We start from the raw sequence: 26,834 nt of genomic DNA on the forward strand, positions 1-26,834 counted from the left end.
TTCTTAAAAGTTTTGGACTATTGCATCGATATTTAGTTCGTAGTACAACTGGAGTTGTACTTGCACTCGATAGGTTGATAATTCATGATTGATTATTTATATGAATATGCTGCTGTGTTAACAGAAAGCTAGCAGTGTGTTTTATTATATGCGTGCTTAAGTTCCATGCGGTTTCTTGCGAACTGTCGGTTTCTCCCGACATGCTTCGTATGTGTCTACATCTCGATATTATCGTAAATATGGATTTCAGGCTTGGTATTCTGAAATGTGAATAAAACAGCACGTCAGTCAACATGATACTATGCAAATTTGACAAGTTAAGACTTTTGTCAAGTTGAACCATGTGTAAACCGATCAACCTTCCGTCACTATATAACTGCATCCAACAATATCATTTACTTTCACAATTAATGTGTTGACGTTAGGTCGTAAAATCTTGAATACTGTATATTGTAATTTTGCGAAGCTAAGGACTCATGTCCGTTTGATGGTAGGTGACACATTTGAAATGAAATGAAACACAGCTGACATCAACGTCCTGCTGTTATGATCTAAGTGCAAGAAGCGAATCCGCATCTTAATGAACTAATTCATAAATACAATGCTAATTTAGTTAAGAAAGAGCTGAGGTGATTTTAGGCCTTTCTTTCGGTCAAATATTTCACTGTCTTTCAAGGATTGCTTAGCAACATTTACACGGTACCAGGGAACTCACTGAGACTCAACTTCATAAAAATCAAATATAGTTTCGATTACAGTACGTTCATCTGCACCTTATCGCCACCTTATTAATTGCATATCAGTTCATGGGTAGAAAAAGTCTAAGGCCAGTAGCCGCTGACACAGAAGCAACACAACCATTCACTGGGACACCATAATTATATTTATTTCAAACACATTAGGAAATTTATTGGCATAAATTTAATACCTCATATTGCTTCGTCCATTTTAACTCTTTTTCGTTGACATACAGCTGTGTTTACTGTTGTTCTTTCGTCACTTGTTTAGATCGTATTTCCTGGACATTTGAAAACAACACCTTTGTAAGGAAGGCCGTAAGGCCCTTTTCTATCATTATTCAAACGTATTATGTGTTAACGGCGCAAAAATGCAATTTAAATGTACATTTTAATAATTCATCGTAATATTTTTAATTCAAGAATCTTATTTCTATTTTACAACACCATACACTTGAAATGGCATACTTGATTAGCGGAAGTATGTTTATTAACGCAAATTTATACTGTATGGCCTAACACAACAAACCACTTGACGTTTAGGGCTCTTATTTTCCCCAAAGGCTTTAAATGTCCACTTTTCGTCGTATTGCATTTTGTGTCCATTATTATATGTTGATATGCACTTAACGAGGGTTAGAAAAATATGAAAAGGAACAGTATCAACTTAACAAGTAAAACAAATTATATCAGAGATTTCCTGGTAATATTGTCATTCAATTGACAAACTCACAAAACGCACGTTATGAGAACCCCATTAACCAACGATGTAAAAGATTTAAAGTCTTGGAAGTGTTGCCTTAGTTCTCTTGCAATTACATGAATTAGCGATTTCCTTTGTTGAATTATATTCGTAGTGTGTTTATTACATGCTTTAAGCTGCCTCGTTTAACAGGGCATTCACATACTAAATACCCTAGTGATAACATTCGTAAGAGTGTTCTCAGGGTTCACTTATCCAGGTGCTAGAACAGTCGACAGTTTGAAATGGGGTTTTATGTTTGACGTTGCTCCTCTTTGTTCGATACTTTTTCTGCGGCTCCTCCCTCTGCAGACCTCACAATTATCGCAGGCTTTTGCTAAGCGTTCCAAAGTAAATACTTGATGCTAGAAATATTTCTAGTATTACGTAAAGGCTTAGTTTAAACATTCTATAGGTGATCACCCCCGAACCCCAACTCCTAATCGGAGTACTGTACCAGCTGTTTATGGTCCCCTTGTTACGAAGCCTGAAATCCATTTTTTATTTGTGTATGTAACCTTTTTGTACATAATTGCATTACACCTTCAAGGAGTAAATAGTAAAATTGAAATAAATTGTCCAGAAGTTAAACTGTTTTAAATAGCTTTTTAGGTAATTTCAACAACATATATCAAACGTTTATTATTGGAAGTAGTAGAAGAAGTATTAACAGTATTAGTAGGAGTAGAACTGTAGTAACTAAGACGGCGGCCACAGCATTAGTAGACGTAGCAGCGACCGCAGCTGCAGCAGCAGCAATAACGACAGAAGCAACAGCAGAAACAGTTCCCTACAATTTCATCCATGCGCATTTCAAATGATTAATAAACACATAAAGGTATGTACAATTATTACTAAAAACAGATATAACATACATGATATTAACAAAATGTGTGAAATAAAATTAAAATTTTGGTTAAACACAGATTATATGTAAAAAAAAAAGATTTCATAACTTATGATAACCAAAGAGAGCGACCAATGTCACTCATTTCAAATCAATTTTAATTTGGTTTAAAAAAAGGTTAACAATGATACAATAACATAATACAGGGTCAAGCCTTTTAGCCTAAATAGTCACGAAAGAAACCCTGTTTAACGCCACAAGGCCGGAATCCTACATACACGTTTTAAACGAAAGGCACATAACAAAGATGACACACGGAAAGAATAATTAAAATATTCGATACAATAAAATAAACAAATATCAAAATAAAATTTAATACGAGTGCATGATTTAAACCCAACAATACACAATAACACTGTTTGTAAGCTCATTAGCCGGGTTAACCGTGTTATTTTAGAAATAATTAGTGGTGTACATATCTTTAAATTGTCTGGAAATGCATTCCAATCACATTCCACATTGTAATCATCACGGTTACATATATGGTTAAGCAAAATTACCATTTTGGAGTAAACAGTTAAACCTTTGTTAAAATTTTGACAAAGAAATGTTGTCGATTTAACATTGATATATTTCAAATATGGTTTAAATTTTATATATTGTCTTCTTGGGTCCGCAATATTAACAATACTGGTAGTATAAAGGCATTGACTGCCTTCTAAAGAATCACGAAAGTATATGACCAGGTTTGTGAATGAAATATCATGTTTATTTAATGCTGCAGAAAACAACTTCTGACATTTTGCTCTGTTTTACCAAAACAAATATACTGTTTGTTGTTATCAAGCCCATCAGAACAATGAAACAAAACAAAATTGAGCATTAAAGAGATCGATTCGGGGTTGTTATGTGAAAACAAAATGGCGCTGTTAACTGCGTAAACTATAAGATAATAGTTAGGGTCTATACATTGAGGAATACCATTTAAATAACAAAGACATACTAGAGGACCATTAATGCTGCCCTGAGATTCCCCACAGGTTACCGTTGACGAACTGGATGAAACCTTATTGATAGTTGCCTGCTGTTCCCATTTATAAAATATGATTTTAACCAATCAACTGAAAGAACTACAAAGGAATCAAGTTTGTCTAAAGTTGATGGAGTAATACATAGAATCAATTGTCTTTCGCAAATCTAACAGTGCGATGGTTATATAGAGGTCTTTAACATTCTTTGTTGTGTATGATTTAAGAGATGAAACATGTATCCATGAACAATTAAAACCTTATACAGGACTGTAGAGCAGGCAACCGTGAATAAGAACCCACACGGGCAGTGAAAATTATCAAAATCGTATTTTTTCTCATTAAAACAATATGAAATTATAACTCATATATAAACTATGTATAGATATTATGAAATCATATTTCACTTGGAAGTTGAATTATTAATGTTTTATTTCTTATATTTATGCGCTGCTGTGTTGAAAGAAAGTTTAGCAGTGCGATTCATTCTAGCATTCTAAATGCCCATAGGGATGCTCGGTTTCTCCCGAATTCTTACATGCTTCATATGTGTGTATCTCCATCTCAATCTCATCGTAGTTATGAATTTCAGGTGTTATGTTCTGTAATATGAATGTAAAACACGTTAGTCAACATAAAACGTTGTCATTTTAACCAGTCAAGATATTTGTTGTGTTGTCAACATCTATTCACTATATAACCGCATCAACTAATATAATTTTCTTTCAAAACAAGTGTGTTCACGTCATTTCGGAAATCGCGAATACAGAATATTTGATTTGTTCGTATATAAGAGCGCATGTTCATATGATGGTGATTAACATATTTAAATATAATGAAATACAACTGAAGTCGACATGCTGCATTAAAGTGTAAAAACAGAATCTTCATCAAATTAAACCATTTACTGTGATGGAAATTAAGTTAATCAGGAGATGTTTTAAGACGAACACACGTTTCACTGTCCATCAACGAATGCTTTACAACACTAGAACAGCACCTTGGAAACTTTGAGGCTCAATTTGATCAGGTTATTAAAAAAACAGTGTGTTAACAATCACCCTATCGCCACCTTAATAATTGTATTCAGTGCAACAGTTAAAATATCTTCTAAACCCTCTAGCCGCAGACCTATAAACCAAATATGGGCGTGTGGGACGGCATGGTTATCTTTGTAGCAAACAGTTTCGGAAATAACTGAATGACGTATACTTTATACCTCATTTTCCACTGCTTCGTCTATTCTACCTTCTACTCGTGGACTTTCAGCTGTGTTTTCAGTTGTTCTTTCGTTACTTGTTGTGGACAAATTTTCTGTAAATTTGCAAATATTTTAAATAGTGACATTGTTGTAAGGAAAAACGTATTTTTAAGCTTAATGAACTTAATTATTACTCGAAAAAGGTTCGTATTAAAGAAATTTATGTTGCTTATATATATTTAAATTATAATCGTAATATAATTCCATTCTGCTCTGGATGTATCAGAGTGTACTCGTAAAAGCCCATGGCATTCATTAATCATTGATATTTTTTTATTCTTTTATAAAGTGTTTAGCTGTCAAACATGATGATACAACCCGTTATTGTAAAAGATGAAACCTAAATAAATCGCAGACTAGGGAAGCATGGCGTTAATACGTTGATGGATTATATTCACTTCTTTTTGTTCGAAACTTACGGCAGAAAACAGCGTTGCTGAAACAAACGAAAACTACAATTCAATATACACAGAATATTTCAAATTATAACTTCATAATGATAAAAATCTGATAAATAACAGTTTGGTAGAGGAGAGCTAAAAACAAATCTAAAATTATCATTTTACTGACCTAAGAAGTGATGTTTAATCATTTTCTACTTACAGGTAAGTTTGCTCATTCGATGTTCCCCGTTGTCGAATTTCTAAAATAAAAAGTGTATAACAAAAGTATGTATACTAAATTTATTCGACTATGCATTAATTGGATTTAAGAGTTCAACTAAGCCATATTATATACAATGATTGATTTTGATAAGGGGAGTTTGTGGCTTTCCCCATTAACTATTGGGCTGTTTTTTTTGTCTAAATGATGCTTTCTTGTTTATATTTTTCATACTTTTTCTCCGATATCGACATAAAAACCTTCACTTAGACAGGTATACAGGTGGTTGTGGAGGGGATGGTGGTTGTGCGAGTAGTTGGATGCGCTCCGTCTAAACCCGCTACTGCTAAACATGTTCCTTCATATAAAACTCTTACTTTTTCTGAGAACAACTACAATCACCGCATTTATTGCAATAAGTATAAGAAATCCACCAGCAACGGCAACCCATGGCAACAACAAACCGGATACCGGCTCAGTAATGGATCCCTTCCCTTGGTTTACTGAAATTATAATTAAAGAGTATATCTACTATCGCATCTTACGATCATTTCGATTTGGTTATCCCATGAGTAATATTACTTAGGCCGATACTTTTAATTCAATTAAATGATATTAATTCATAATTATATGTTCATGCTTTCTCTTAATCTACTTAAGACGCATACAATTCGCTAATAAAGACGAATCAATGGGACGTATCAGAGGGACAGTTATCATGCATCTTACTAGTATTCAGAGATAATGATATAATTTACTTTTACTGGCATACTGACAGGGATGTAAGTAAGTGATACGTTACTAAGAATATGTATAATTTGATCCCAAATATTATTTATATACAACACATATATAATACATATTTAAAAGTTTTAATTGTGTATGTACAGTTTATTAGCTAGAGCTTAACACAACGTTTGAGTATTTGAGTAACCGATTATCCCAGTGTGGGATCGTGTGACAAGTCTGGATTTTAAGTACTGGCCATCAGTCCTTTTTTTCCTTGAAAAATATTGACATCTGCCCTAATCTATATAATAACATGTTGTGTTCTGTTTCTTTTCTTAGCATACTCAGAAATTACTTTTTTTTAATAAACCTCAAATTGAATGGTGAAAAGGCATCATTGAAATCTTTACAACTTTATTCACACGCACATAAAATGTCAATGCAAAAGGATATTGAAGAAAGGGAAATTATAACAGGTCACTATTATTTTATACGGCCCGCTTCGCTATATGTTGGAAATTATAGTGTTAAAAGGCCTGCTGTCACTTATAAGTAATATGTAGCTGAGGACTAATTATGTGTACGTGCTAAGGTAGACATTACAATATATATATATATATATATATATATATATATATATATATATATATATATATATATATATATATATATTTAAAAACCGAGTCTAAACAAGAGTGTCGTCTGAATTAAAATCTGTTTGATGTATTTCCATGTAGAACTTAATGCGTGACAAGTGTGTTTTCACTTTTTTCACAATTCTATTCTCAGGAGATAAAAATTGAATGAAAACAATATTTTGAGTTGCTCCAAACTTACTCCAAAGAGATAAGAAGTTAGAATATGAATTGTAAATTGAAATATTTACTTCATTTAGATAGTTAATAACAGTACAGGTAACTGATAAACATATATGTACTAGGATATATGAACATTGATTTCAAGTGCATCTCGCGATATTGGCTGAGGACGTTTTGACTATTTATAGAAAGTAAAGTAAGGTAGGATCTTTTAGTCAAATCATTACTATTTTCTGTGTAATTTTCTATACTTATCTCTTTCCCTCGGTTCCTTACATATATTTGTTTAAGGTTCTTCTGCTTGCTTCCAAATTAACAATAATCTTATGAGCTTATTTAGATAAAGGGGTATTTTGAGTCTCACTGTTTTAAACCAGCTTTACGTCCCCTTTTGTAACCCGGCGCATTAATTGTTTAAACATGTCATGTCAAAATGAAGATCTGACCTGATTTAGGTAAGCGTAACTTTAAGTAAGGAGATTTTGGGCAGTGGGCCGTAATACTACAGACCTTTTCAGACCTTCTGACATTATAGTGACTGACCAGTCCTCCAACAAACATTTAACAGACCGAAGCCGGACTTCTCACTACAATATCAGGAGACCATAAGTGATCTGTACTGTTTCTTAATTAGTTGAATATAGACTACCGCCTTAAGGGGTAAAATTAATGTTGAGTTTTTAATTAACCATTTCTGTCAAGGAAGGGTCTCTCGATAAAACGTAACTGATATATATATAACTTCGGATGTATTTTGTGTTTGCGAAAATTTAATCTAAAGGCATGATGTATTTTCAATCGATATCATTCCTTAGTGCACTAGTTCAACAATCATATACTCAGAATACACAAGTGTTTGTATTAACGACAGAAATGCTTCAAACTCGGTTTCTTGAAGAAAGCATTAATACGATGGTTATAAATATCTAGATCATTTACCTGTACTGATTGCGACGAAAGAGGAACTTGTATTTCCGAATTCTGAGGATGCTTCGCAAATATAAATCATTCGCGCATCGACAGAAATATGTTCAATAGTAAGAGTACATGTTGCGCTCTTTTGACACCTTCGAAGGGGTTTTGAAAACTCATCTGACCAAAAAATGTCTGGAAGAGGATAACTTTCAACACTGCAGGTTACAGTCTTTGACTCATATTCTTGTAAAAATAGTTCCTTTCCAACCGAAAGCGACATCACTGACAAATCTGAAATTAAAAATTATGTACGTTAAAGTAATATCATAAACGTCTTATGAACAAGTGTTTTAAACGTTTATATCCAATATCAAACAATGCTTTGACTGCAGTTATCTTGAACAGAGCATGGCATAATGATCAAATAAAGATGCATTCCTCTACTCATAACGCGGTTTCAGCCTACCGATTAGCGCTGTCAAAAACCTTCAGGCTAGTTCTTGGCAATGTCATTTCTATTGCATGATAGGCGTACTTAGGAAATAAAACGTATAATTCTAACATATATACTGCTGAAAAGTCAACCATTCTAGAACGGGTATTTTAATCCAGAATCCTAGTCTATCATTGAGCAGCGACGCATAGATACATGTACAGAATAAATTTACCATTCGATTTGTTAAAATAATTTATACATGTATGGGACATTTAATGTATTTCATGTAAATAATTTTTTGTACAAAAAAGTACATATAAGGCAGTTCATGTCAGCTTACGAAAGCGTCTGCTTAAACTGATGTCCCGGTCACTTAGACGCTATATAAAACGGTACTCGCAAACTGATGTCTAATGCGTTAAAGCATTTGTTAAAGTTCTTTGAAGAAACTAATAAGGCACCAATAGAGCAGATGAACTCGAAATGTTTCGTTGAAATCTGGTACAAACAGCACTGCAGACAAGCACCTTGCCAAAATCTTCCTTGGTGACCGATACAGTTACAGTTGTCAGCATGGATTTACTGTCCAAATGATTAACGTCTAGGTGTAAATATTTGTTTGAGGTCCAAAATAAACTACAGTTGTCGTTAAAATCTTTGACCTTGCAGCTAAAATAAGTTGTTTTGTTAAGCAGAATTTGGAAACCGATATCTGTGTTGTTTACCACTTAGCAAAGTGATTGGATTAACTTACAAGGCACCACCAGAGAACATGATTTCGAGATGTTACGTTGAAAGCTGGAACAAACAGCACTGCAGACAAGCACCTTGCCAAAGTCCTCCTTGGTGACAGATACATTCAGTTTGGACAGCATGGATTTATCACTCGTTCTCTTTGTAGGATTTCTATCCCTTAGGAGCGAAGGTTTATCTGAGGTCCACTGTACGCTACAGTTGTCGTTAAAGTCTTTTACCTCACAGAAATAGACGAGATGGTAGATGTCTTGTAGTTTGGAAGGTATAGATGGTTTCTCTAATATTACCTTTGAAGGGGGATCTGTAAACATGAAGAATGCGGCTTCATTTATTGAATAGTATCTGCATTTTATATAAGAGGTTGTGAGGGACAAAATCAACATAAAGCTTCACAATTGTCATAACTATTAGATTGATTCATGTTTTGAAATAAAATTAAGATCACCAATAAATCTGTATGCTATTGTGGATGGTTGACCTACCTATATCAACACAACGTATTTCCTTGCCTACCAGCTTAAAAAGATATTTTGTGTTAAAATAATCGATATTGTTTTTGAATTATTCTTATTGTATTGAAAATGTTATAAATTGTTTAAGACCTATGTATTGCATATTACAAAGGCATGCCTATCTCGCTTATCGGTAATGTTTGTCTAAATATTGAGTTTGATACAATCCAAGTTCTACTGTTAAACTTTAGTTAAAGTACCATAACTCTGCGACCTATTGCTATCTACCATTCATTACGCGATTTCAGGCAGTAGCTCTTTGCAATGTAATTTCAATTTGCATGATAGGTTCTTATATTTGACATACATGCGTATTAATTCAAACATAATTACTGCTGAAAATCAACCAAATTCAACTAGTTCATGTATTTTAAATTCAGAATCGAAGTGTATCACCGAGCGAAAGCATAGGTACATGTACATAATAAATTAACCTTTGGACGTGTTGATAACATTTCGTGCGCAAATGGGAAATAAATTGAAGGACATTAAGGTTTATGCAATAAACCAAAAATCAAAAAGCGTACATGGTTTCTCTAGCAATATCACTGAAGGGGGATCTGTACACTTAAGTATAGAAATACATTTATTGAGCATAAACTGCGTTTCATAGTAGGGATCTGTGGGTCTAAATCAAGACATATTTACTTGAGCTACACAATATGAACAGCCGTCAAATAGATACATGCATTTGATGTTAAACAAGTTATAGTTATGTGGGTGTTTTCATGGTTTCACCATACATTGTCGTTTTGTTTTCGCGCGCTGCGATGGTGCCATGTAAAATCGTATGTGAGTCACCAGCTACCTGCTAACAGTTGCTCATGCTTAGTTTTGTATTCCTGTTGCATCGTATTGCATACACTGCAAGAGGGAAACGAAATCACAGGCGTTAGCAGCAAACATATAGAGTTAGTCAAAACTAAACTCAGGGCTGTTGTCAAATTAAAGTGTACTAACATGATTCTTCGTTAGTATTTTATAACTTCGGCGAGATATTTGCGCTTGCTAAAACGGGCGTCTTATGGAATGCTCGACTGTGGTTGCATATGGGAGGGCGGGTTATAAATAAAAATTCGTTTAATTAATCGTGCATAGCTTATGTCAAAGTTTAATGATGAAATATTTTGAAACACAGCAAGAACATTGAAAAGAAATCTAAGATTTTTTGTAGTTCCTTGTCACGCTGAAATATAAAACGCGTCCAAATTGATCAACATGTTTAAAAGCGTGTCCACTTGTTGTAAATTTATTTTTAGAATATGACGAAATTATTTATTTATTATTCAAAAAGTATAGCAGACAACATTTCGGTTGTCTGATGTTAGCCTTTAACGTAAGGAAACGGCAGTTACTCCCCATTGAAAATATGTTTTAAAGCTTTGTTTATAGTTTTTCCAACAATAAGCGATGGCAGACATAAGGCAAACCACATTTAAAATTAGCTAAAGCCATGACTTGATTAGATCATAAACAGATTAATACATTCTTATTGTACACCATTCCGTTCAATTTTAGTATAAATTATTATTGCATGTAACTCTGAGTAATTCACATTTACCGTAAGCTTACATTAAAACCGTTAAAGAATATTTAAATCGCAATATACCATGATGCGCGTGTAGCGTAACTCAATAAACATTGCATTTCATTTTTGCTTTATTATTTAAGTCTAATTGTTCACATTCACTGAATGAGAGCCGCCACGTGGTTTTTAATTGAAACCGATCAAATAATATTTAAAAAAAATGTATATTAAATTTCATTTGTTATTCATTTCCATACAAATGTGAACAAACTAATTCATAGCGTCCTTTATATTAATGGTATTTTCTTGTTATCATTTCAACGCGCGGTAATTATTTCTGCTGTAATTATGAAAATAAATAATATCAAACGAAACCGACAACTTCATTTTCACTTCGTTTATCTTAAACTGTTGCATTCCTTAGAGACCAAGCAATGATACTACTAGACAACAGTTTGTTTTTAAATGTGAGATTTGCATTTGTTATTTAAACCTATTTACAAATATAGGATCTGTCATAAGTCGCTATATAATACATACTTTAAAAATTTATTTAACGAGTTTAGGAAATGTGTTATTAAGCGAGCCCTTGGCGATCTCACTAACACATATCATGGACGGCTGAATACAATTGTGTATTATATGATGACGATCGTCATCTCTTTTTTATTGCATGCCATCTCATTTTTTTAATATAGACTGTATTATGTGTTTCACCCTAACAAAGCAATGCAATTTTCCGCGCTACATGCATCGGTAAAAAGATGATATCCAGTGCGAATAACAGCAAAAGCAACTTACTTTTTACCTAATTATTTTTTTTCTGTTAAATTAAATTACATAATTGGATGAGTACTGCGGAAAATATGTGATAATAATATTAAACCCATGTAATAAAATGTTTTATTTATGCAATTTAGAAACAAACTTACATCTACAATTTATAGTTTCCCTTCGCGTCATGTATGCCGCAAACAAGTGCGTGTGCTGGAGGCATGAGACTTCCATAAAATGCCACTCTCTTTTAGCACTTGCATTTAAATTAATCTGCGTCGTGTAGGTTCTGGAAACCTCGTTATAATTGGTTGTAGTGCTCGCTATTGAAGACATGTTGGTTGCATTGAACATAAGACTTAATTTCGACGAGGGTCTCCCTCCCGTGGAAGTGCATGTAATGTTAGCTGGTTCCCCTTCCTTTAATTCAGGTACGTTGAGAACTGCGTCGTCTGGCTTAACTGGTAATTGTGCAAACTATTTCTTGATATTTTAGAAGCTTTTTTTATAAATAAAGTGAAACAAAACACATTGAAACATAATGTACATGCATTAAGCTAGACTCGAATTATAAACAGCTCATATCAATATCATTTTTTGAAACAAAAAAACATACTAAGCAACCTTAACAAATTATCAATTTTGTTTCAAAATTTAAATGTTTTACGACAATTAAGTGACAATGCTGAACTTGAGTAAATATCCAAAATTAACTTTACCAGCCACATAAAGTTTGGAACTGGTGTTAAGTGGCGATGCCATAGCTGCATTGAAGACGCTACATGTAACGTTTTTCATGTGGTCCTCTTTTCTCGCAACATACGACGGCTGGTATGTATCATTACTAATGAAGTGTATCGTTACATTGATTTCTCCGACATATATTGTTGGAATCGATCCGCCGGTTGTGTGACAGTAAATATGTTTGTCCAAATTCTTACCGTCTATCCCTACTAAGCAATCTTCACAATCAGAAGTATTGTTGTTGGAATGAAGCGACGGTTTACCTGATGGAACTAAATTAACGAAAATATAGTATACACGTAAACGTAGCATAAACTTGCAACCGAAACGGATTGTTACAGAACTGGTTTGCTTTTTTTTATTTGTTTTAAATGATAAACACACCTTCTTGAAAATACTCAAAACTGCACTACGAGGTTAAAATTGTATTCTAAATCTCTGTAAAATATTCAGGAAATATTTAGATTGTTTTTTAGATTCTAGAAACTTACCAATAACGGCTATTTCAACGGGTTGTGTAAACTTGTCCCCGTCAGTCCGGCCGTCAGTGCATCTCACACTGTAGTTTCCAGTCATCCATCGGTCTACGTTGTGTATTGTCAGTACAAACTCCCAGTTGGGATCCTCACTCTCAGACAAATGACCAGCAGATAAGTGCATATCCGATGAGGAGGTCGCGTTATGCCATTGGCGAACATAACTAGCTGTTATATTGTTAATCACGACTGTATTGGGAAAGTAGCCCAACTCGACAGTACTTCCTGTGGTGATTACTTTGGTCCGAATATACAAATATCCGCAACCAGAAAGAGCTGAAAATCAACGTTTTATATAACTTTGTATTATTTTACCACACAAGAGAGAACTACTTTGACAGGATATTCAATAACTCCCTGTATTAACTGTTTGCAAACATACTATAGGTACATCATTGTAAAAACACGACAAGCAGTAAGTATTTTAAGTAACTGGTTGTTATAATTGAGCAATGTTAAACCGTAATTCACATGTACGAGTTTGATATACATTTGTGATAAAAGAACTCGTACGGACCTCTCGCACATGTGTGGCAAATACGTACGAATATGGCGCATATTTGTGAGGATTCGTTAAGTACATTTATCCATCACCCGTCAAAGCAGAAAAAAACGTAAAATTCACATGTCAAAAAAAACAAAACAAAAACATCTGTGAAATATTGTTCATAAGAAAATGTAACACATACCAAACACATAAATGCCTATCTGTTGTTGCTCTGCCTGATAGAGCCCTCATATTTTATGCTAGAACATATTGAGTAAATATCCAATTTCTTAACTCTCAACATTTTGACACTTTTTTGACACAGATATTTCATAGTCTACTCAAAATTCTCAAAGTGTAGAAGAAGTTCAACAGTGGTTTAAGGAGTCAATTGGTCAAAACGTCAAGGTCATTAGGGGTCTTAAAAATCTTAAAACCCTTTAACATTCAATACCTTGATATTAGTTTAACAAAGAAGAGTTGGTCTTAATAAATAGAATAAATAGAATATCGTTGTTGCTTTTTGGGACTAAGATTGCTCCATTACGTTCGTTTGACCGTCCGATAGTCTGTCCGTCGCGTTTTGTATCCGATCAAAAACTTTATGATACAATGACCGATTTCCATATAACTCTGCACACGTGTAAACATATTAAGATATGTGAAGTGCAAAAAACAAGGTCAAAATCTCAAAGATCAAAGGCAGAGTGCACTTAACCTTGTTGATTTAAACTATACAACTATAATGATGTTGTTAAGTGTGTGCGTGCTTGCGAGCGTGCGTGCGTGCGTGCGTGTTGGGCATTGCGTTTCAGACATATGGGTTTACTAGTCGGACATTTCAGTTACAAGTATGGCCCTTGATGTACCAACAACACGCACGCACGCACGCACGCACGCACGCACGCACGCACACACACACACACACACACATATATATATATATCCGGCCCAGAAAAGGTTCCTATTTATTTTTTTATCATTCACTTCGGTTTCAAATTCGATAACTTACCTAAGTGCCTATCACATTACCACCAAAACTGTATTTAGATTGTTTTAAGGGCCATACATGTTCTGGTTTCTGGTAAAAACTAATATCAATGAGGAAGGCTACTACTAGCCAACTGATATTCAGTCTTAGGTACGGCGGCTAGTTAGGAGCTCTCATTGATTAAATGGCCCTCGGTACCTTAATACTCTGAGGCAGATACCCTTCATATTTGTATAGATACATACATACAATAAAATAATGGTTCAAGCTTGTTACCACTGACAATATTGTTAGAAAAATAGTATCTAACCAAGCTGTGCATTATTGCACTACAGGTTGTCGCAATTGAGTTTATAATGTTTAAAATATGTAAGATGATTTTGGCCTTAGCAAGGTTTTTGGTAATGTTGAGTTACATGTATTTATTGAAGCTTTCGAATGCAGATTATTTAACGAGAATGGTCCAGAACAGTTCAAAATAGAAGGGTATTGGATATACATGTATAGAGAATAGTCAACTCTTATTCAGCATATGAAACTTACTTAGATATTTTACCAGGAAGTTTAAGATTTTACTTTTTTAGTCGATTACGTTTACGTTTATCCGTACATCCACTTCGTATTCAATCTGGTAGATATGCCAGAAATAACAAACCTAGAGCTGAAAGGTATTGTCAATGCTGTAATTCCTTGGATATCGAAGAGGAGTTCCACTTTACATGTATTTGTTCTTATTTTGATGCTCTTATATATGTATTTGTAAAGCCGTCAGTGTTTAAGTATGTTTAATTATTAAATTCAGCCAACAGAACGGAATTTATGAAAGTATGTATCTTTGTTAAAATATATCCTTAAATATGAACAAGCTTACTAAATGTCAATACTTAATTACTTTTATAACCCATGTTCACCTTCGTATAGATTGTTTAATGAATTTTTCTTCAAATTTGTATGTTGTAATGTATATTTGTTATTGTTTATTATTATCATTGCTCATACACGTTAGCAAATTGTAGTATTAATTGTATGTGTTGTGACGATTTACTATTGTACAAGTCAATAAATTGTCCGCCTGACAAAATAAATGAACGATATACGGGTTGTGAAAATTTCGTGGTACTAAGAGGTGGTGAAATAAGGGGCTCGAAATGTTCACGATACTTACATGTGACATTTCATAACTTTAACGGTCACACTTGTTTGAGGAATGTGTACAAATCATAAACACATGTAACGAATTCGTATGTATGAAAGTTCAACGGAGGAACAACGTAACAACGTCATTCGGTTGTCCGGTTAGAGCAGTGATTAGCGCATTCGGTTCTCACCAAGGAGACATGGGTTCGATTCCCGGTTTAGGGCACACGTGAGTTTGGTTAATGGTCACAAAGCCCGGACAAGTGGATTCTCTCCGGGAACTCTGGTTTCCCCACATCATAAGACCATACTCTTGCGCAACATAGTGCCAACGGAGTGAATTAGTATTAGCTTTTATAGCATCCTTCACAATCTTTGTAAAATATATAAAGTTTATACTAACGTCATTTACCTTTTAAATTGAGGTCTACCAAATTTGACCAGCATCCTCCGTAATTTACAATATATGACGTTGACCCATGGTCCGTAGAGTTTATAACAATATAATACAGATGATTGTCTTGGTCATTCCTCACTATTGCATTTGAATTGAGATCCTGACCATTTATGCGGTGTTCTAAAATGGGAAGTAGGGCGCTTTGGTAGTTGTTCGGTTTGAACACAAACGTCACGTTCCTCCCTTTTATTGCTGGATCGCGATATTTCAGATAACCACATGTATTCCCACTTACACCAGCAGCAGCAACAACAACAGCAATAACAACAACTGCAACAAAAACAACAACAACAGCACTAAGAACAACAAATAGCAACTTAAACAAGAAACAATAACAGCAACAACAACGAATGTAATTGCATTATGCACACACACATTGAAGCATACTGGTTTTGTGAAACGTAAAAACACTTTAATTATTCATCGAACTTGTGTGACGTATAGCATCATAGATGCACTCTAACTCCTTAAGGAAATTTTCCACAATTAATACAATGGTTTAAATATACCAAAAAGGATGAATAAATATCGAAAATAATACTTCTTACGAATGATCCCGAGTTTGTTTTGAAAGAAAGGTGCAGAAAAAACCCGTTATTTCTACCTTACGAGAATGATATATGACAGTAAATCCTTTAGCAATTGCCAATCATTTAATATTTTTTTCGTTTTCAGCTATTAAACATAAGGGAACAGTCTTGTTATCATTATTTAATAATTTCCATAGATGCATTATGTAGTACTAAAGGTTTATCACTAATAATTCATGTCTGTTATACATTTGTATGCAGATCTGCTGAGATTGTAATAAATTGCAGTAATGCATAATGTAACTGCATTTGTCTACCATAGCATTGCTATTTGCAGAAAAAATATACCAGTGAACCCTATAATCTATACAAAATGTGGGATACAATTATATAATCAAATAAAGAAATAAAGGATGCTGCTATTTAATTAAGCTTCGTGGTCAATAAGGGAAGTCATAGGTATCTAAGAAAGTCACAAGTTGCTATGGATGTAGATAGTTGATAAGAAGTGAGTGTTTGCTTATGAAGTAATTGGTTGCTTAGAAAGGTCATTAGATGGTAGTCATTCTTTTCTACTGTAGAAAAGTTTGGGAATTATATGGTTGCTAAGGTAGTCATTGGTTGTTAAAGAAGTCATTTTATGCTTAGAAAGTCATTTATTGCTACGAATGTAGGTAATTTGTTAAGGTTGTCCCCGGTGCAATCAGTTTTGTGTTTCTTAATTCATATATACAAACATAACCAAAGTGTACAATGAAATTTTCATGGACAGCCGAGCGATTGGCTTTTGATACCTTGTTAATTTTGATCATAGAAGATCTGTTGAAGGAATGAGATTTGTTAAGTAAAAAAGTGCATGAAACGTAAACCAGTACCTCTTGCAACACTTAGCACAAGCCACGTTAACGAATAAGGTAGATACATTCAGAACACTTCTCTGTCATAACACACGTGTATAAACGGGGCACAAAAATCCTATTTCTATTTTACAATACCATAAACTTGAACTGATATTGATTTATTGACGTATGTTAAAATTACAAATATTGATACGGTAGTTCGACACACAAATTAATCACTTAAAGTTAAGGACGCTTATTTCCCGACATTATCATTGTCCTCTTTTGTATCATGGGTCGCATCTGTAGTAAACGGAAGGCGGTTTGGAGCACCTAATCGGTCAACGTCAGATAATAGGTATTTTCACATTTCAAATTGTTCGTAAGGACCTGTAGAATATGGAACAAAATTTCGATTTCACCGTTTGACATAAAGTTATTCATGGTACAAAAAGCAATTGACTAGGATAAAACTCATTAAATATAATGAAATTTTTATAACGTATGATTTCAAGTCACTATTTTGATATTGTGTTGGGAGACATAAAGAAAATATGACAAAACAGAACTTAAAAATCGAATATTATTGCGATCCAGCTAATACAGATCACTAAAAACTAACTAAATTAATTGAATTTATTGTTACGGGCAATTATAGGCTGTTTGTGTTAAGTCAATTGTCTGGAAAAAATGTTTAAAGCGGATGGTTTAAATTGCTGTTCCAAATAGCCGAGCGCTTAAAGTTTATAAATACTGAATTTACTCTGTGTGACGACCAAACAAAAAAGTATCATTTAATGTCATTAAGATAAATACAAAGAAAGGAAAACAGAAATAAATAGGTAGTTTTACTCTGCTTTTCTGCGGCTTAAAGATCTTTATCAGTGTCACAGTTTCAAACAGTGAAAATATCAATTTAATATTTTTCTCTCTTTGGATATTTAAGTTCAATCTCACGTCCAAATAAAACGTAAGCGCGCACAGGGGCTGGGACACAATTTTTGAAAACGGCATTTTGTAAAATAAAATGTCATTTTATGAAGGCATATAACCTCAATATATATCTAACCAAGGATCGTCATAATGGCTGTCCCTGGAAATACTTTTCCCATTTGTTTGTTCTCGTATATTTTAATGGCATATGATATCATTATACATTTGAGCGCAAGTGCTTCCTATGTTTGGATAATGGACTAAATATAAGTTACTACTCATTTTCGCGTTTAATATACAAATTAATCACATTCCAGAATTTGCTCTTGTTTCACAATAATATATAAACTATTAAGAACAATCTCGGTTATATGTGTTGTCTATAAAAGTTTAAACTTTGGCATTCTATAAAAAAATCACATGTTTCCGTTTGATATAACCGTCACGATTTTGTTTTGTGTAACATAAATATGTGGAATTTAACACTATCAATCCGCGCGTTTGTAAAAAGCTAATTGGAAACAGGTATTGCTTAATTGGTAATTAATTAATCCAGTATGTCATTCGTTTATTTTCTTTTATGATTCAAGATTTATTTAAATAAAGCAGTTTATTTTCCATCTTCCTTGATTTTATACAACCTTTTATTATAACATTCACCACTTAATGTATTTAAACAGGAAATGACGTCCTAATCATATTATATCATAATGTCATCTAACCATGTGTGACGTCACCATTTAAGGTTTAGTGTATACATTATGTTTTGATTCTTACTGAATATAATCTTTGTATTCACTGTACCGGAATGTAAAACGAGCAGATTAATATTTTGTTTCAAATTATTCCTGGATCTTCATTCTTGCAATGCATTTAGCGCGGAAAATTGCACTGCCTTTTCAGTTTATTGTGTTCGCTCATCAGCGCAGGTGAAACAAGCACAGTAGGTATTTTCTGCTGTTTTTTTGTATAAAAAATATATGTCAGGAATTGTCATATTGGACACAAATGTATACATCCGTACAGGAAATATGTTAGTAAGCTCGCCAGAGGCTCGCTTACTAACACATTTCCTGTACTCGTTGAATAAATGTGTGTATTAAATGACGACTCGTGACGGCTCCTTAATATAAAATGCATTTTAAATGATTTGACCAATGTTTATCTTTTATTTTTTAATCTTAACCTTTGGTAGCACTCGTATATGCAATATATGATTATCGGCTTTACAATGGAAGACTAACACGAAGATGTTCAACAATGTGAGTCTTGATTACACACTGAAATTTACTCATCACACAGCACTTAAAGCATCAGTAGGATTCATTAGAGTGACTCTGTGGGGAAATGCCTTGAATCGATTGTGTCTTACCCGACTATTGTCTGCAAAAAAATCGTCATCATTCGATTCCAACCTTTCCCCTGATTTCAAAGTACAAATGCATATATGAAACAAGAGGGCCAAGATGGCCCTATATCGCTCACCTCAGTAAAACTTTGTGCTATAGACATGTTGATAATTAAAGGGCAATAACAGGGATTTGGCTTCTCTGATGTATTATGCCCATTCACATTCTCACCAAAATTTGCGATGATTGGGCAAATGATTAAAAAGTTATTAATTGGACTAAAGCAGTTTTAGGATATTTCTATGATTAAAGCGCAATAACTCTCGGGTAATTGCAGAAATTTTGCTAATTATCATGACGTTCATACACATTCTGACCAAATTTATTCATGATTGGACAAAGGGTTCAAAAGTAATTGATTGGACTACATACTGGGTGGTGCCTGTCTGCCCTTCCATACACCATAGGTGGAACTATTATAAGTCAAGTTTTTTTAAACACATGACAAATATGTATTTGTTTAAGAAAATACAAAGGGCAATAACTCTAACAATATTTAGGTAAGATTTATATAACTCGTCACAAAAAATCACAATTTACTGTGAATAAGTTCATGAAGTTTGAAGATAGTACCTTCAATGATTTTAAAAGAATGAAATAACAATAAAAAACAGATTCCCATATTTGAAATAACCTTTCTGACAAATTTCCAGGATATTTGGGCTTAAAATGTTACCTCTAGAGTGTTAACAAGGTTTTTCCATATTTGGGCTCTTTGACCTACTTTTTGAACCCAGATGACCCATATTCAAACTTGAGCTAGAAATCATCGAAACAACCTTTCTGATAAATTTCCAGGATATTTAGGCTTACAATGTTACCTCTAGAGTGTAAAAAAAAGGTTTTTCCATATTTGGGCTCTGTGAGCTAGTTTTTGACTCCAGATGACCCATATTCAAACTTGAGCTAGAAATCATCGAAACAATCTTTCTGACAAATTTCCAGGATATTTGGGCTTTAAATGTTACCTCTAGAGTGTTAAAAAAGGATTTCCATATTTCGGCTCTGTGAGCTAGTTTTTGACCCCAGATGACCTATATTCAAACTTGAGCTAGAAATTACCGAAACAACCTTTCTGACATATTTCCAGGATATTTGGGCTGAAAATGTTACCTCTAGAGTGTTAAAAAGGTTTTTCCATATTTGTGCTCTGTGACCTAGTTTTTGACCCCAGATGACCCATATTCAAACTTGAGCTAGAAATCATTGAAACAACCTTTTGACGAATTTCCAGGATAGGATATTTGGGCCTCAAATTCAAACATTTATTGCATGGAGGCCTCCAGCCCATATACACATATGCATACAATCAATTATAAACAACGAGAGTGTTGACACATACGGCAAATATGAGATGTATCAGACAAAATGACCAAATTTGTATTGAAGTAGTACCACAATATACTTCAATATTTGTTAGTTGCTACTCACAAAGGTTTGTCTTACTTTATCAGCATAAAACAAGTACATGGACAATTTCTTTATAATTGTTTCATTTTCAGATGCAATTAGCAAAAAGAACTTATGTAGACTAGGACTAGTATAATATTTCGGTGGTTTATAAACATCTCGTATGTCCTCATACAATGGGCGTTTGAACCTTGCCTTAAACCAATTGGGCAACTAAATGGCTCAGTTACGCCTTCCTTACATTTTATAAACAATTTAACATCAGTATAGATTGTTTGAATAGCGTCCAACAACTTTCCTTTAATGTTTTGTCTAAATAAACATGAATATAGCTTACATCTATCAACATAATCAAATGCTTTCTTAAAATCCACAAAAGCGACATATATTTTTTTACCCTTTTTACATAAGTATTTGCTAACAACAGAATATAAGACAAAAGCATTATCAACTGTGCTGTAGCAGCATGTAAAACCTGCTCATTTATTATTTATAGTGTTATCAACTTTTGTATAAAATGTAAGTCTTCTATTCAGAATACTTATATATATTTTGCTGAACACTTCTACAAGGGCTATGCCTCTATAATAATCGGGATTATCATAATTTCCCTTTTATGTACTGGTATAATGAAAGACAGAGTCCAGCTTCTTGGAAATTGCCCAGACTTAAATATACAATTAAAAATATGAATCATATATGGTAATAAATAATATAAACCATATTTAAAATGCCCCGCTTGTAGCTCACCGGCTGAAGCCTTATTAAACTTTAAATCATTAACTGCCTCCATTATTACATAGGCTTCAATTTTGGAATTTAATATGTTATTATCTATGCTGTCAACATCATTGTTAGAATTGTTGGCAATACGATTATCATTACCTGCTTCAGTCTCAGGTTGAAATATTTTTTTTAAATTGTTTAGCCATTCCTCACCACTTATATCCGGATAAGGCATTTGTCGTCCTGTTAAAAGTTTTATTTTACCCCAAAATAACTTGGGATTAGTCATTGACATTTCAAGCCCCAAAGCTGTGCGTTTTTGGCACTGCAAAATTTTATATCTACAAACAGATTTATATTTAGATCTCGATAACTTATACTCAAATAATCTAGTCACGGATTTCGTCGATCAGTATAATCTTAGACTTCGTGCCGCAGCACGTTTCAATTCTTTACATTCCTTATCAAACCAGTTCAAACATAATTTAGGCTTCTTTGGTTTTCTAATTTGTTTAACGAATTGATCAGAAATGATAAATATACACTTTGAAACTCTTCAACTAATTTACTAATGTTTGCAGAATTAAATTCCACCATATCATCAATCGCTTTAAAATCCCCATTAAGTATGCTCTGTCTTAACACCTCTTGGTACTGCTCACAGTTATTCTCATCTAAACATATTTTACTAATAAACTCACATTTGTTTTGAATAACACAATCTGCATTTAGATTGTTACCAAGGCACAAAATTACCGGCACATGATCACCTTCCGTGTTATCATCTATTTGAAAATGACTATGACTGCATATAAAATAATCTACACCGCTCGATCCTATATTACCGTGGTATGTAAAACCACCTACACCTTTATCATATCCAATACGACCATTAATAATACATAATGAGTATGATAAACATAACTGTATAAGCAATTTTCCATAAGTATTTACAGTAGTGTCTTTAGAATAACGGTCTACAGTTATATCATTCACAAATATAGATTCCAAATTAGCGAATAACGGAACATTAAAATTTATATCAGCAAAATCGTAAGATAAACCAGTTCGAGCATTTAAATCTCCACACAGCATCAGATCATATCTCTGTAACTTACATTCGCTATTACACAACAACGATTCGAACTCGACCAATCCATTACATGCTTTATCATCATAAAAAGGAGACGAAGGGGGAGGATTATAAAGTGATACAAAACGTACACCTTTATCTAGTCCAAAAACAACTTTTTTAATTCCGAAAATGAAATCTTCACAAATACGTTTAACATGTTTTACAAGGTGCTCGTTTATATATAGCACTACTCCCCCCATATTTCTACCAGATTTAGTAGACTGTTTGGCAGGAAAAAAATAACAAAAATATCCAGGTAAAATATGTTAGATATCATTTAGATCTAAACACCAAGTTTCTTGTAGAGAAACAATATCAAATGAAATCAAGTATTCTATAAATTCTGCATTACTAAGTTTACTATATATTCCACATATATTCCAAGAAATACATTTCATGCCAAAGTTCTTAATATATGAGCCTTGACCATCCCCCTAGTCTTCAGCGTGTACAATGTCTGGCCCAGCTTCAATCTCCATTTCACCCGGGTCAATCAGTGTCTGCTGCTCTGGATTAACTTGCTGATCGCGACTCCTGTGTGCCCGCCTAACGATTCGAGTTTTCACAACGTCAGAGTCTTGTATTTTGTTGGCCCGGATCTGAAGTTTACCCTTATTATAAAGCTACTCTTTTTCACGCGTCGTAAGGTCATTTGCAACTTTTATAGCGTTACTTCAGAGATTCTCTCTACCCGCAAAAACATAAAAAAATGCTTTCTGCGTGTTTGAATTTGACAATTACAGTTCTGTTATAATCTCCAGGTTTATCTACCCTGTATGTATCCAGTATTGAGTCTGTAGGCCATTATATATCAGGGCAGGCTATTTGCATTACAGAGTTCAGAACTTTTAATTTCAAACTGATTCTATTTTCATCTGCGGACTTTAGCAAGCCAAAAACCCTTATATTTGCCTTAATATTAACCTTTTCCAACTGTCAACTGCCAGCTCGATACTAGAAATTTTATCAAAATTTTGATCACAATTTTTATGTACTGCATCAATATCCAATTGTAGCATTTCTCTCTCATGCACTTGGTTTTCAATATCAGTCTCCATGTTGGATATTTTTCTCACTACGATTTTGCCTTTCATTCACTTTATTTACTCGCGAGTCAACATCTTTACAAATATCCCAAACAGCCTTCATATCCAACTGGATGTTTACAATGTCTTGTTTTAAATCATGTTTGTCCGACCGTAGACTGTCACTATTTGATTTAATTGCATTTAATATCTCCTCCTTATCTGAAGGAGTGAATGGTCCGGGATTCGTTTCAACGTCCTTAGCGAGAAGCAGAATTATAGAAAAGTAGGTATAACAAGACGCATTCGACAAAGTTGTGCCATACTGCATACAACCGTTTAAATGAACTGCCATATGTGCTGGAATACACAAATTTAATGGCAGACTTGCTTCTGGTTGAGATGAGATGTTTGCAGATATAGCGTTAACCAAGAGAACCCCACCACCACATATTCCAATAAATAAAACGCCAGAAAGAAACATCATCAGATGGATATCTGTGCCAGTGGTAAAAGGGTCGTATTTAACACTTTTGTGACCTCTATATCCTCTGCCTGGTCCGAAGATTCCGATCCGCTTGCGGTAAGAGGAAATATCAATACCCATAATGCCCATAATGGCCCTATCCTTCTTCCATAGAAAGTATTGCTGTATATACCGCTTAATGGCTTAATGGTATTTCATCGAGGACAAAACACAATCAGTCACATACAGCACCTCTATTAAGCGTTATGCTCCATTACTTGTTATGTATATATATCGCATGTGCAGCAAAGCATATCTTTGTCGGGTAGATCCTTTGTCAGTCTATTGTTTATGCTCAAATGTCATAATCATCATAATTATTATAATTTTTGGTATTTACTGGTCATATAATTGAAGCACAGTACCTTCTCAGAGTCCACATATATTTTTTATCCAAATTTGATCACATTTTAGTAGTTTAATTCACGTATTTGATCGAGAGAAAAAAACACGTCTTAACCAGTGTACAACTGTGTAACGTGGGCTTAAAATGTTACCTCTAGAGTGTTAAAAATGGTTTTTCCATATTTGGGCCCTGTGACCTATTTTTTCTCCCTAGATGAACCATATTCAAAACTCGTCCGAGTAATTACTGGGACAAACCTCCTGACCATGTTTCGTGACAATTGAGGCAAATATGTGACCTCTAGAGTGTTAACAAACTAAGTGTTGACGGACGATTGATGACGGACGACGGACAATCATCGATCCTAAGGCTAAGGTGACCTAATAGTGCATCACACCGATACTAAAGCCGACAGAGAAAAACGTAGAACAGTATGATTTCGCAACAGGAAGTCGTGATAGTCAAGAAGTGGCAACTAGAACCGCATATTTGAAGAGTTTATAGCAGCAGGACTCGTTGTGAAGAACTTAAGAGTGATGGTTTAAATGAATCAACAAATATTTTGTTTTGTTTCATGAGAAGTCATGTTTAAACAATGGCCGACTTTAAAAGGAAATTCATAGAGCAACTGTATCGATGGAGATGTAATGTTTCATTGCTTGATGGCCATAAATGCATATTAAAATAATACCTTAGTGAGTCGTTTAGAATATACTAATCACATTAAAGGACAGCGAGGATTGACTAAGCCAAAGAAATCTTATTGCATGTAAAAACATTAAGGACTGCTGTCAATTATAACGACTGAAATACAACAAATAAGCACTGTTATTTTTAAAACGTACATAACACATTCAGCGATATTCATGCTTCGTTTCTAACGTGCATATTTCTGTAAGCCCGTATCACCCCAAGAGAACAGACACATGTATTTGACGGATACATTGAAAAAAGTCTAAACACAATAACACGGCAAGAATGAGGTGACTACACGTCATCCACAGACATGCTTGTAAATGTATACAAGTTAGTATAAATACGTTCAAGTAAGTTGATCCTTTTATATCTAAGCATGTTTCAATGAGCTTAAAGAATGTTATTGTCTATAATGATTGTAATTTAAGCGGTTCAATTTAAGAAATTGTATTGTACAACTTAAAGTGTACAACTTAAAGTTAACATATAGTTGTTTCTGTTACTGCTTATGAATGAATCATAGGTCAAAAGTTTATTTCACATATAGGTGTAGTATACCTGATTCATAAATAACGTAAACAGTTCACATGCTGTTGTTAAGTCGAAAGTAAAAACCTAAAATTAGTATAATTTATATAGCCTTTAAATTGCTGCACCTAGAGCTAGTTTTCCACTTTCTTTCTTGGAACATTCTGTTTTATACAAACAAGAACACTTTAATGATAGTTTATACTTCAGCACTTGAATGCTTAAAGTGGTAGACAGACCATTATAGGTGAATAATAATAATAATAATAATAATAATAATAATAATAATAATAATAATAATAATAATAATAATAAATATTGGTAATTAACCAGTTGTAACATAAAAAGGAGGCATTATTTACCTTTTATTAGATAAAGTAGAATTAAAGCAGAAACAAATCTGTAGTCCATCGTAAATTCCGAACAGTAGCCTTCCACACTACAACAAAACAACAATAACTTAAGTTATAATAAGATAAAGGCATGTACACTAACCACTCACTTATGTATTCACAGAATGTTTTAACACTTTATATTCAAATTCATTGGTAAAACAATCCAAAGCTAAATTGTTCTCGTGACATGAACCTGAATGAAAACTAAATGTTGTCCTTAACACTGTTAACAGTATATTGTTTTTTTTTGCTACAATATGTGATAGTTAACGTCTCATCTTTCGGTGGTAACTGCGGA

The 26,834-nt window shown here is 33.7% G+C and overlaps 1 protein-coding gene across 1 annotated transcript; it reads right to left on the reverse strand.

The window, feature by feature from the left end:
• Nucleotides 1–2,124: 2,124 nt before the first annotated feature.
• On the reverse strand, nt 2,125–26,834 carry LOC128234231 (uncharacterized). The gene is made up of 12 exons (XM_052948335.1): nt 26,504–26,834; nt 15,994–16,308; nt 12,922–13,242; nt 12,406–12,702; nt 11,845–12,147; nt 8,871–9,173; nt 7,705–7,971; nt 5,596–5,721; nt 5,219–5,258; nt 5,035–5,051; nt 4,574–4,668; nt 2,125–3,956 (listed from the first exon to the last, which is right to left on the reverse strand). The coding sequence occupies exons 1-12, from the start codon at nt 26,550–26,552 to the stop codon at nt 3,843–3,845; spliced, it is 2,247 nt and encodes a 748-aa protein (XP_052804295.1). The 5' UTR covers nt 26,553–26,834; the 3' UTR covers nt 2,125–3,842.

Source organism: Mya arenaria, chromosome 5 (assembly GCF_026914265.1).
Source record: "Mya arenaria isolate MELC-2E11 chromosome 5, ASM2691426v1".
Lineage (NCBI taxonomy): Eukaryota > Metazoa > Mollusca > Bivalvia > Myida > Myidae > Mya > Mya arenaria.

Bases quoted from the DNA above. Each gene is read 5' to 3' on its own strand.
- LOC128234231 (XM_052948335.1), bottom strand. From the start codon at position 26,552: ATGGACTACAGATTTGTTTCTGCTTTAATTCTACTTTATCTAATAAAA. The intron at 12,703-12,921 runs GTAAGTTTCTAG...TCGTTAATTTAG, and splicing joins CGTTGAAATAGCCGTTATTG to TTCCATCAGGTAAACCGTCG. The intron at 12,148-12,405 runs GTAAAGTTAATT...CACAATTACCAG, and splicing joins TTCCAAACTTTATGTGGCTG to TTAAGCCAGACGACGCAGTT.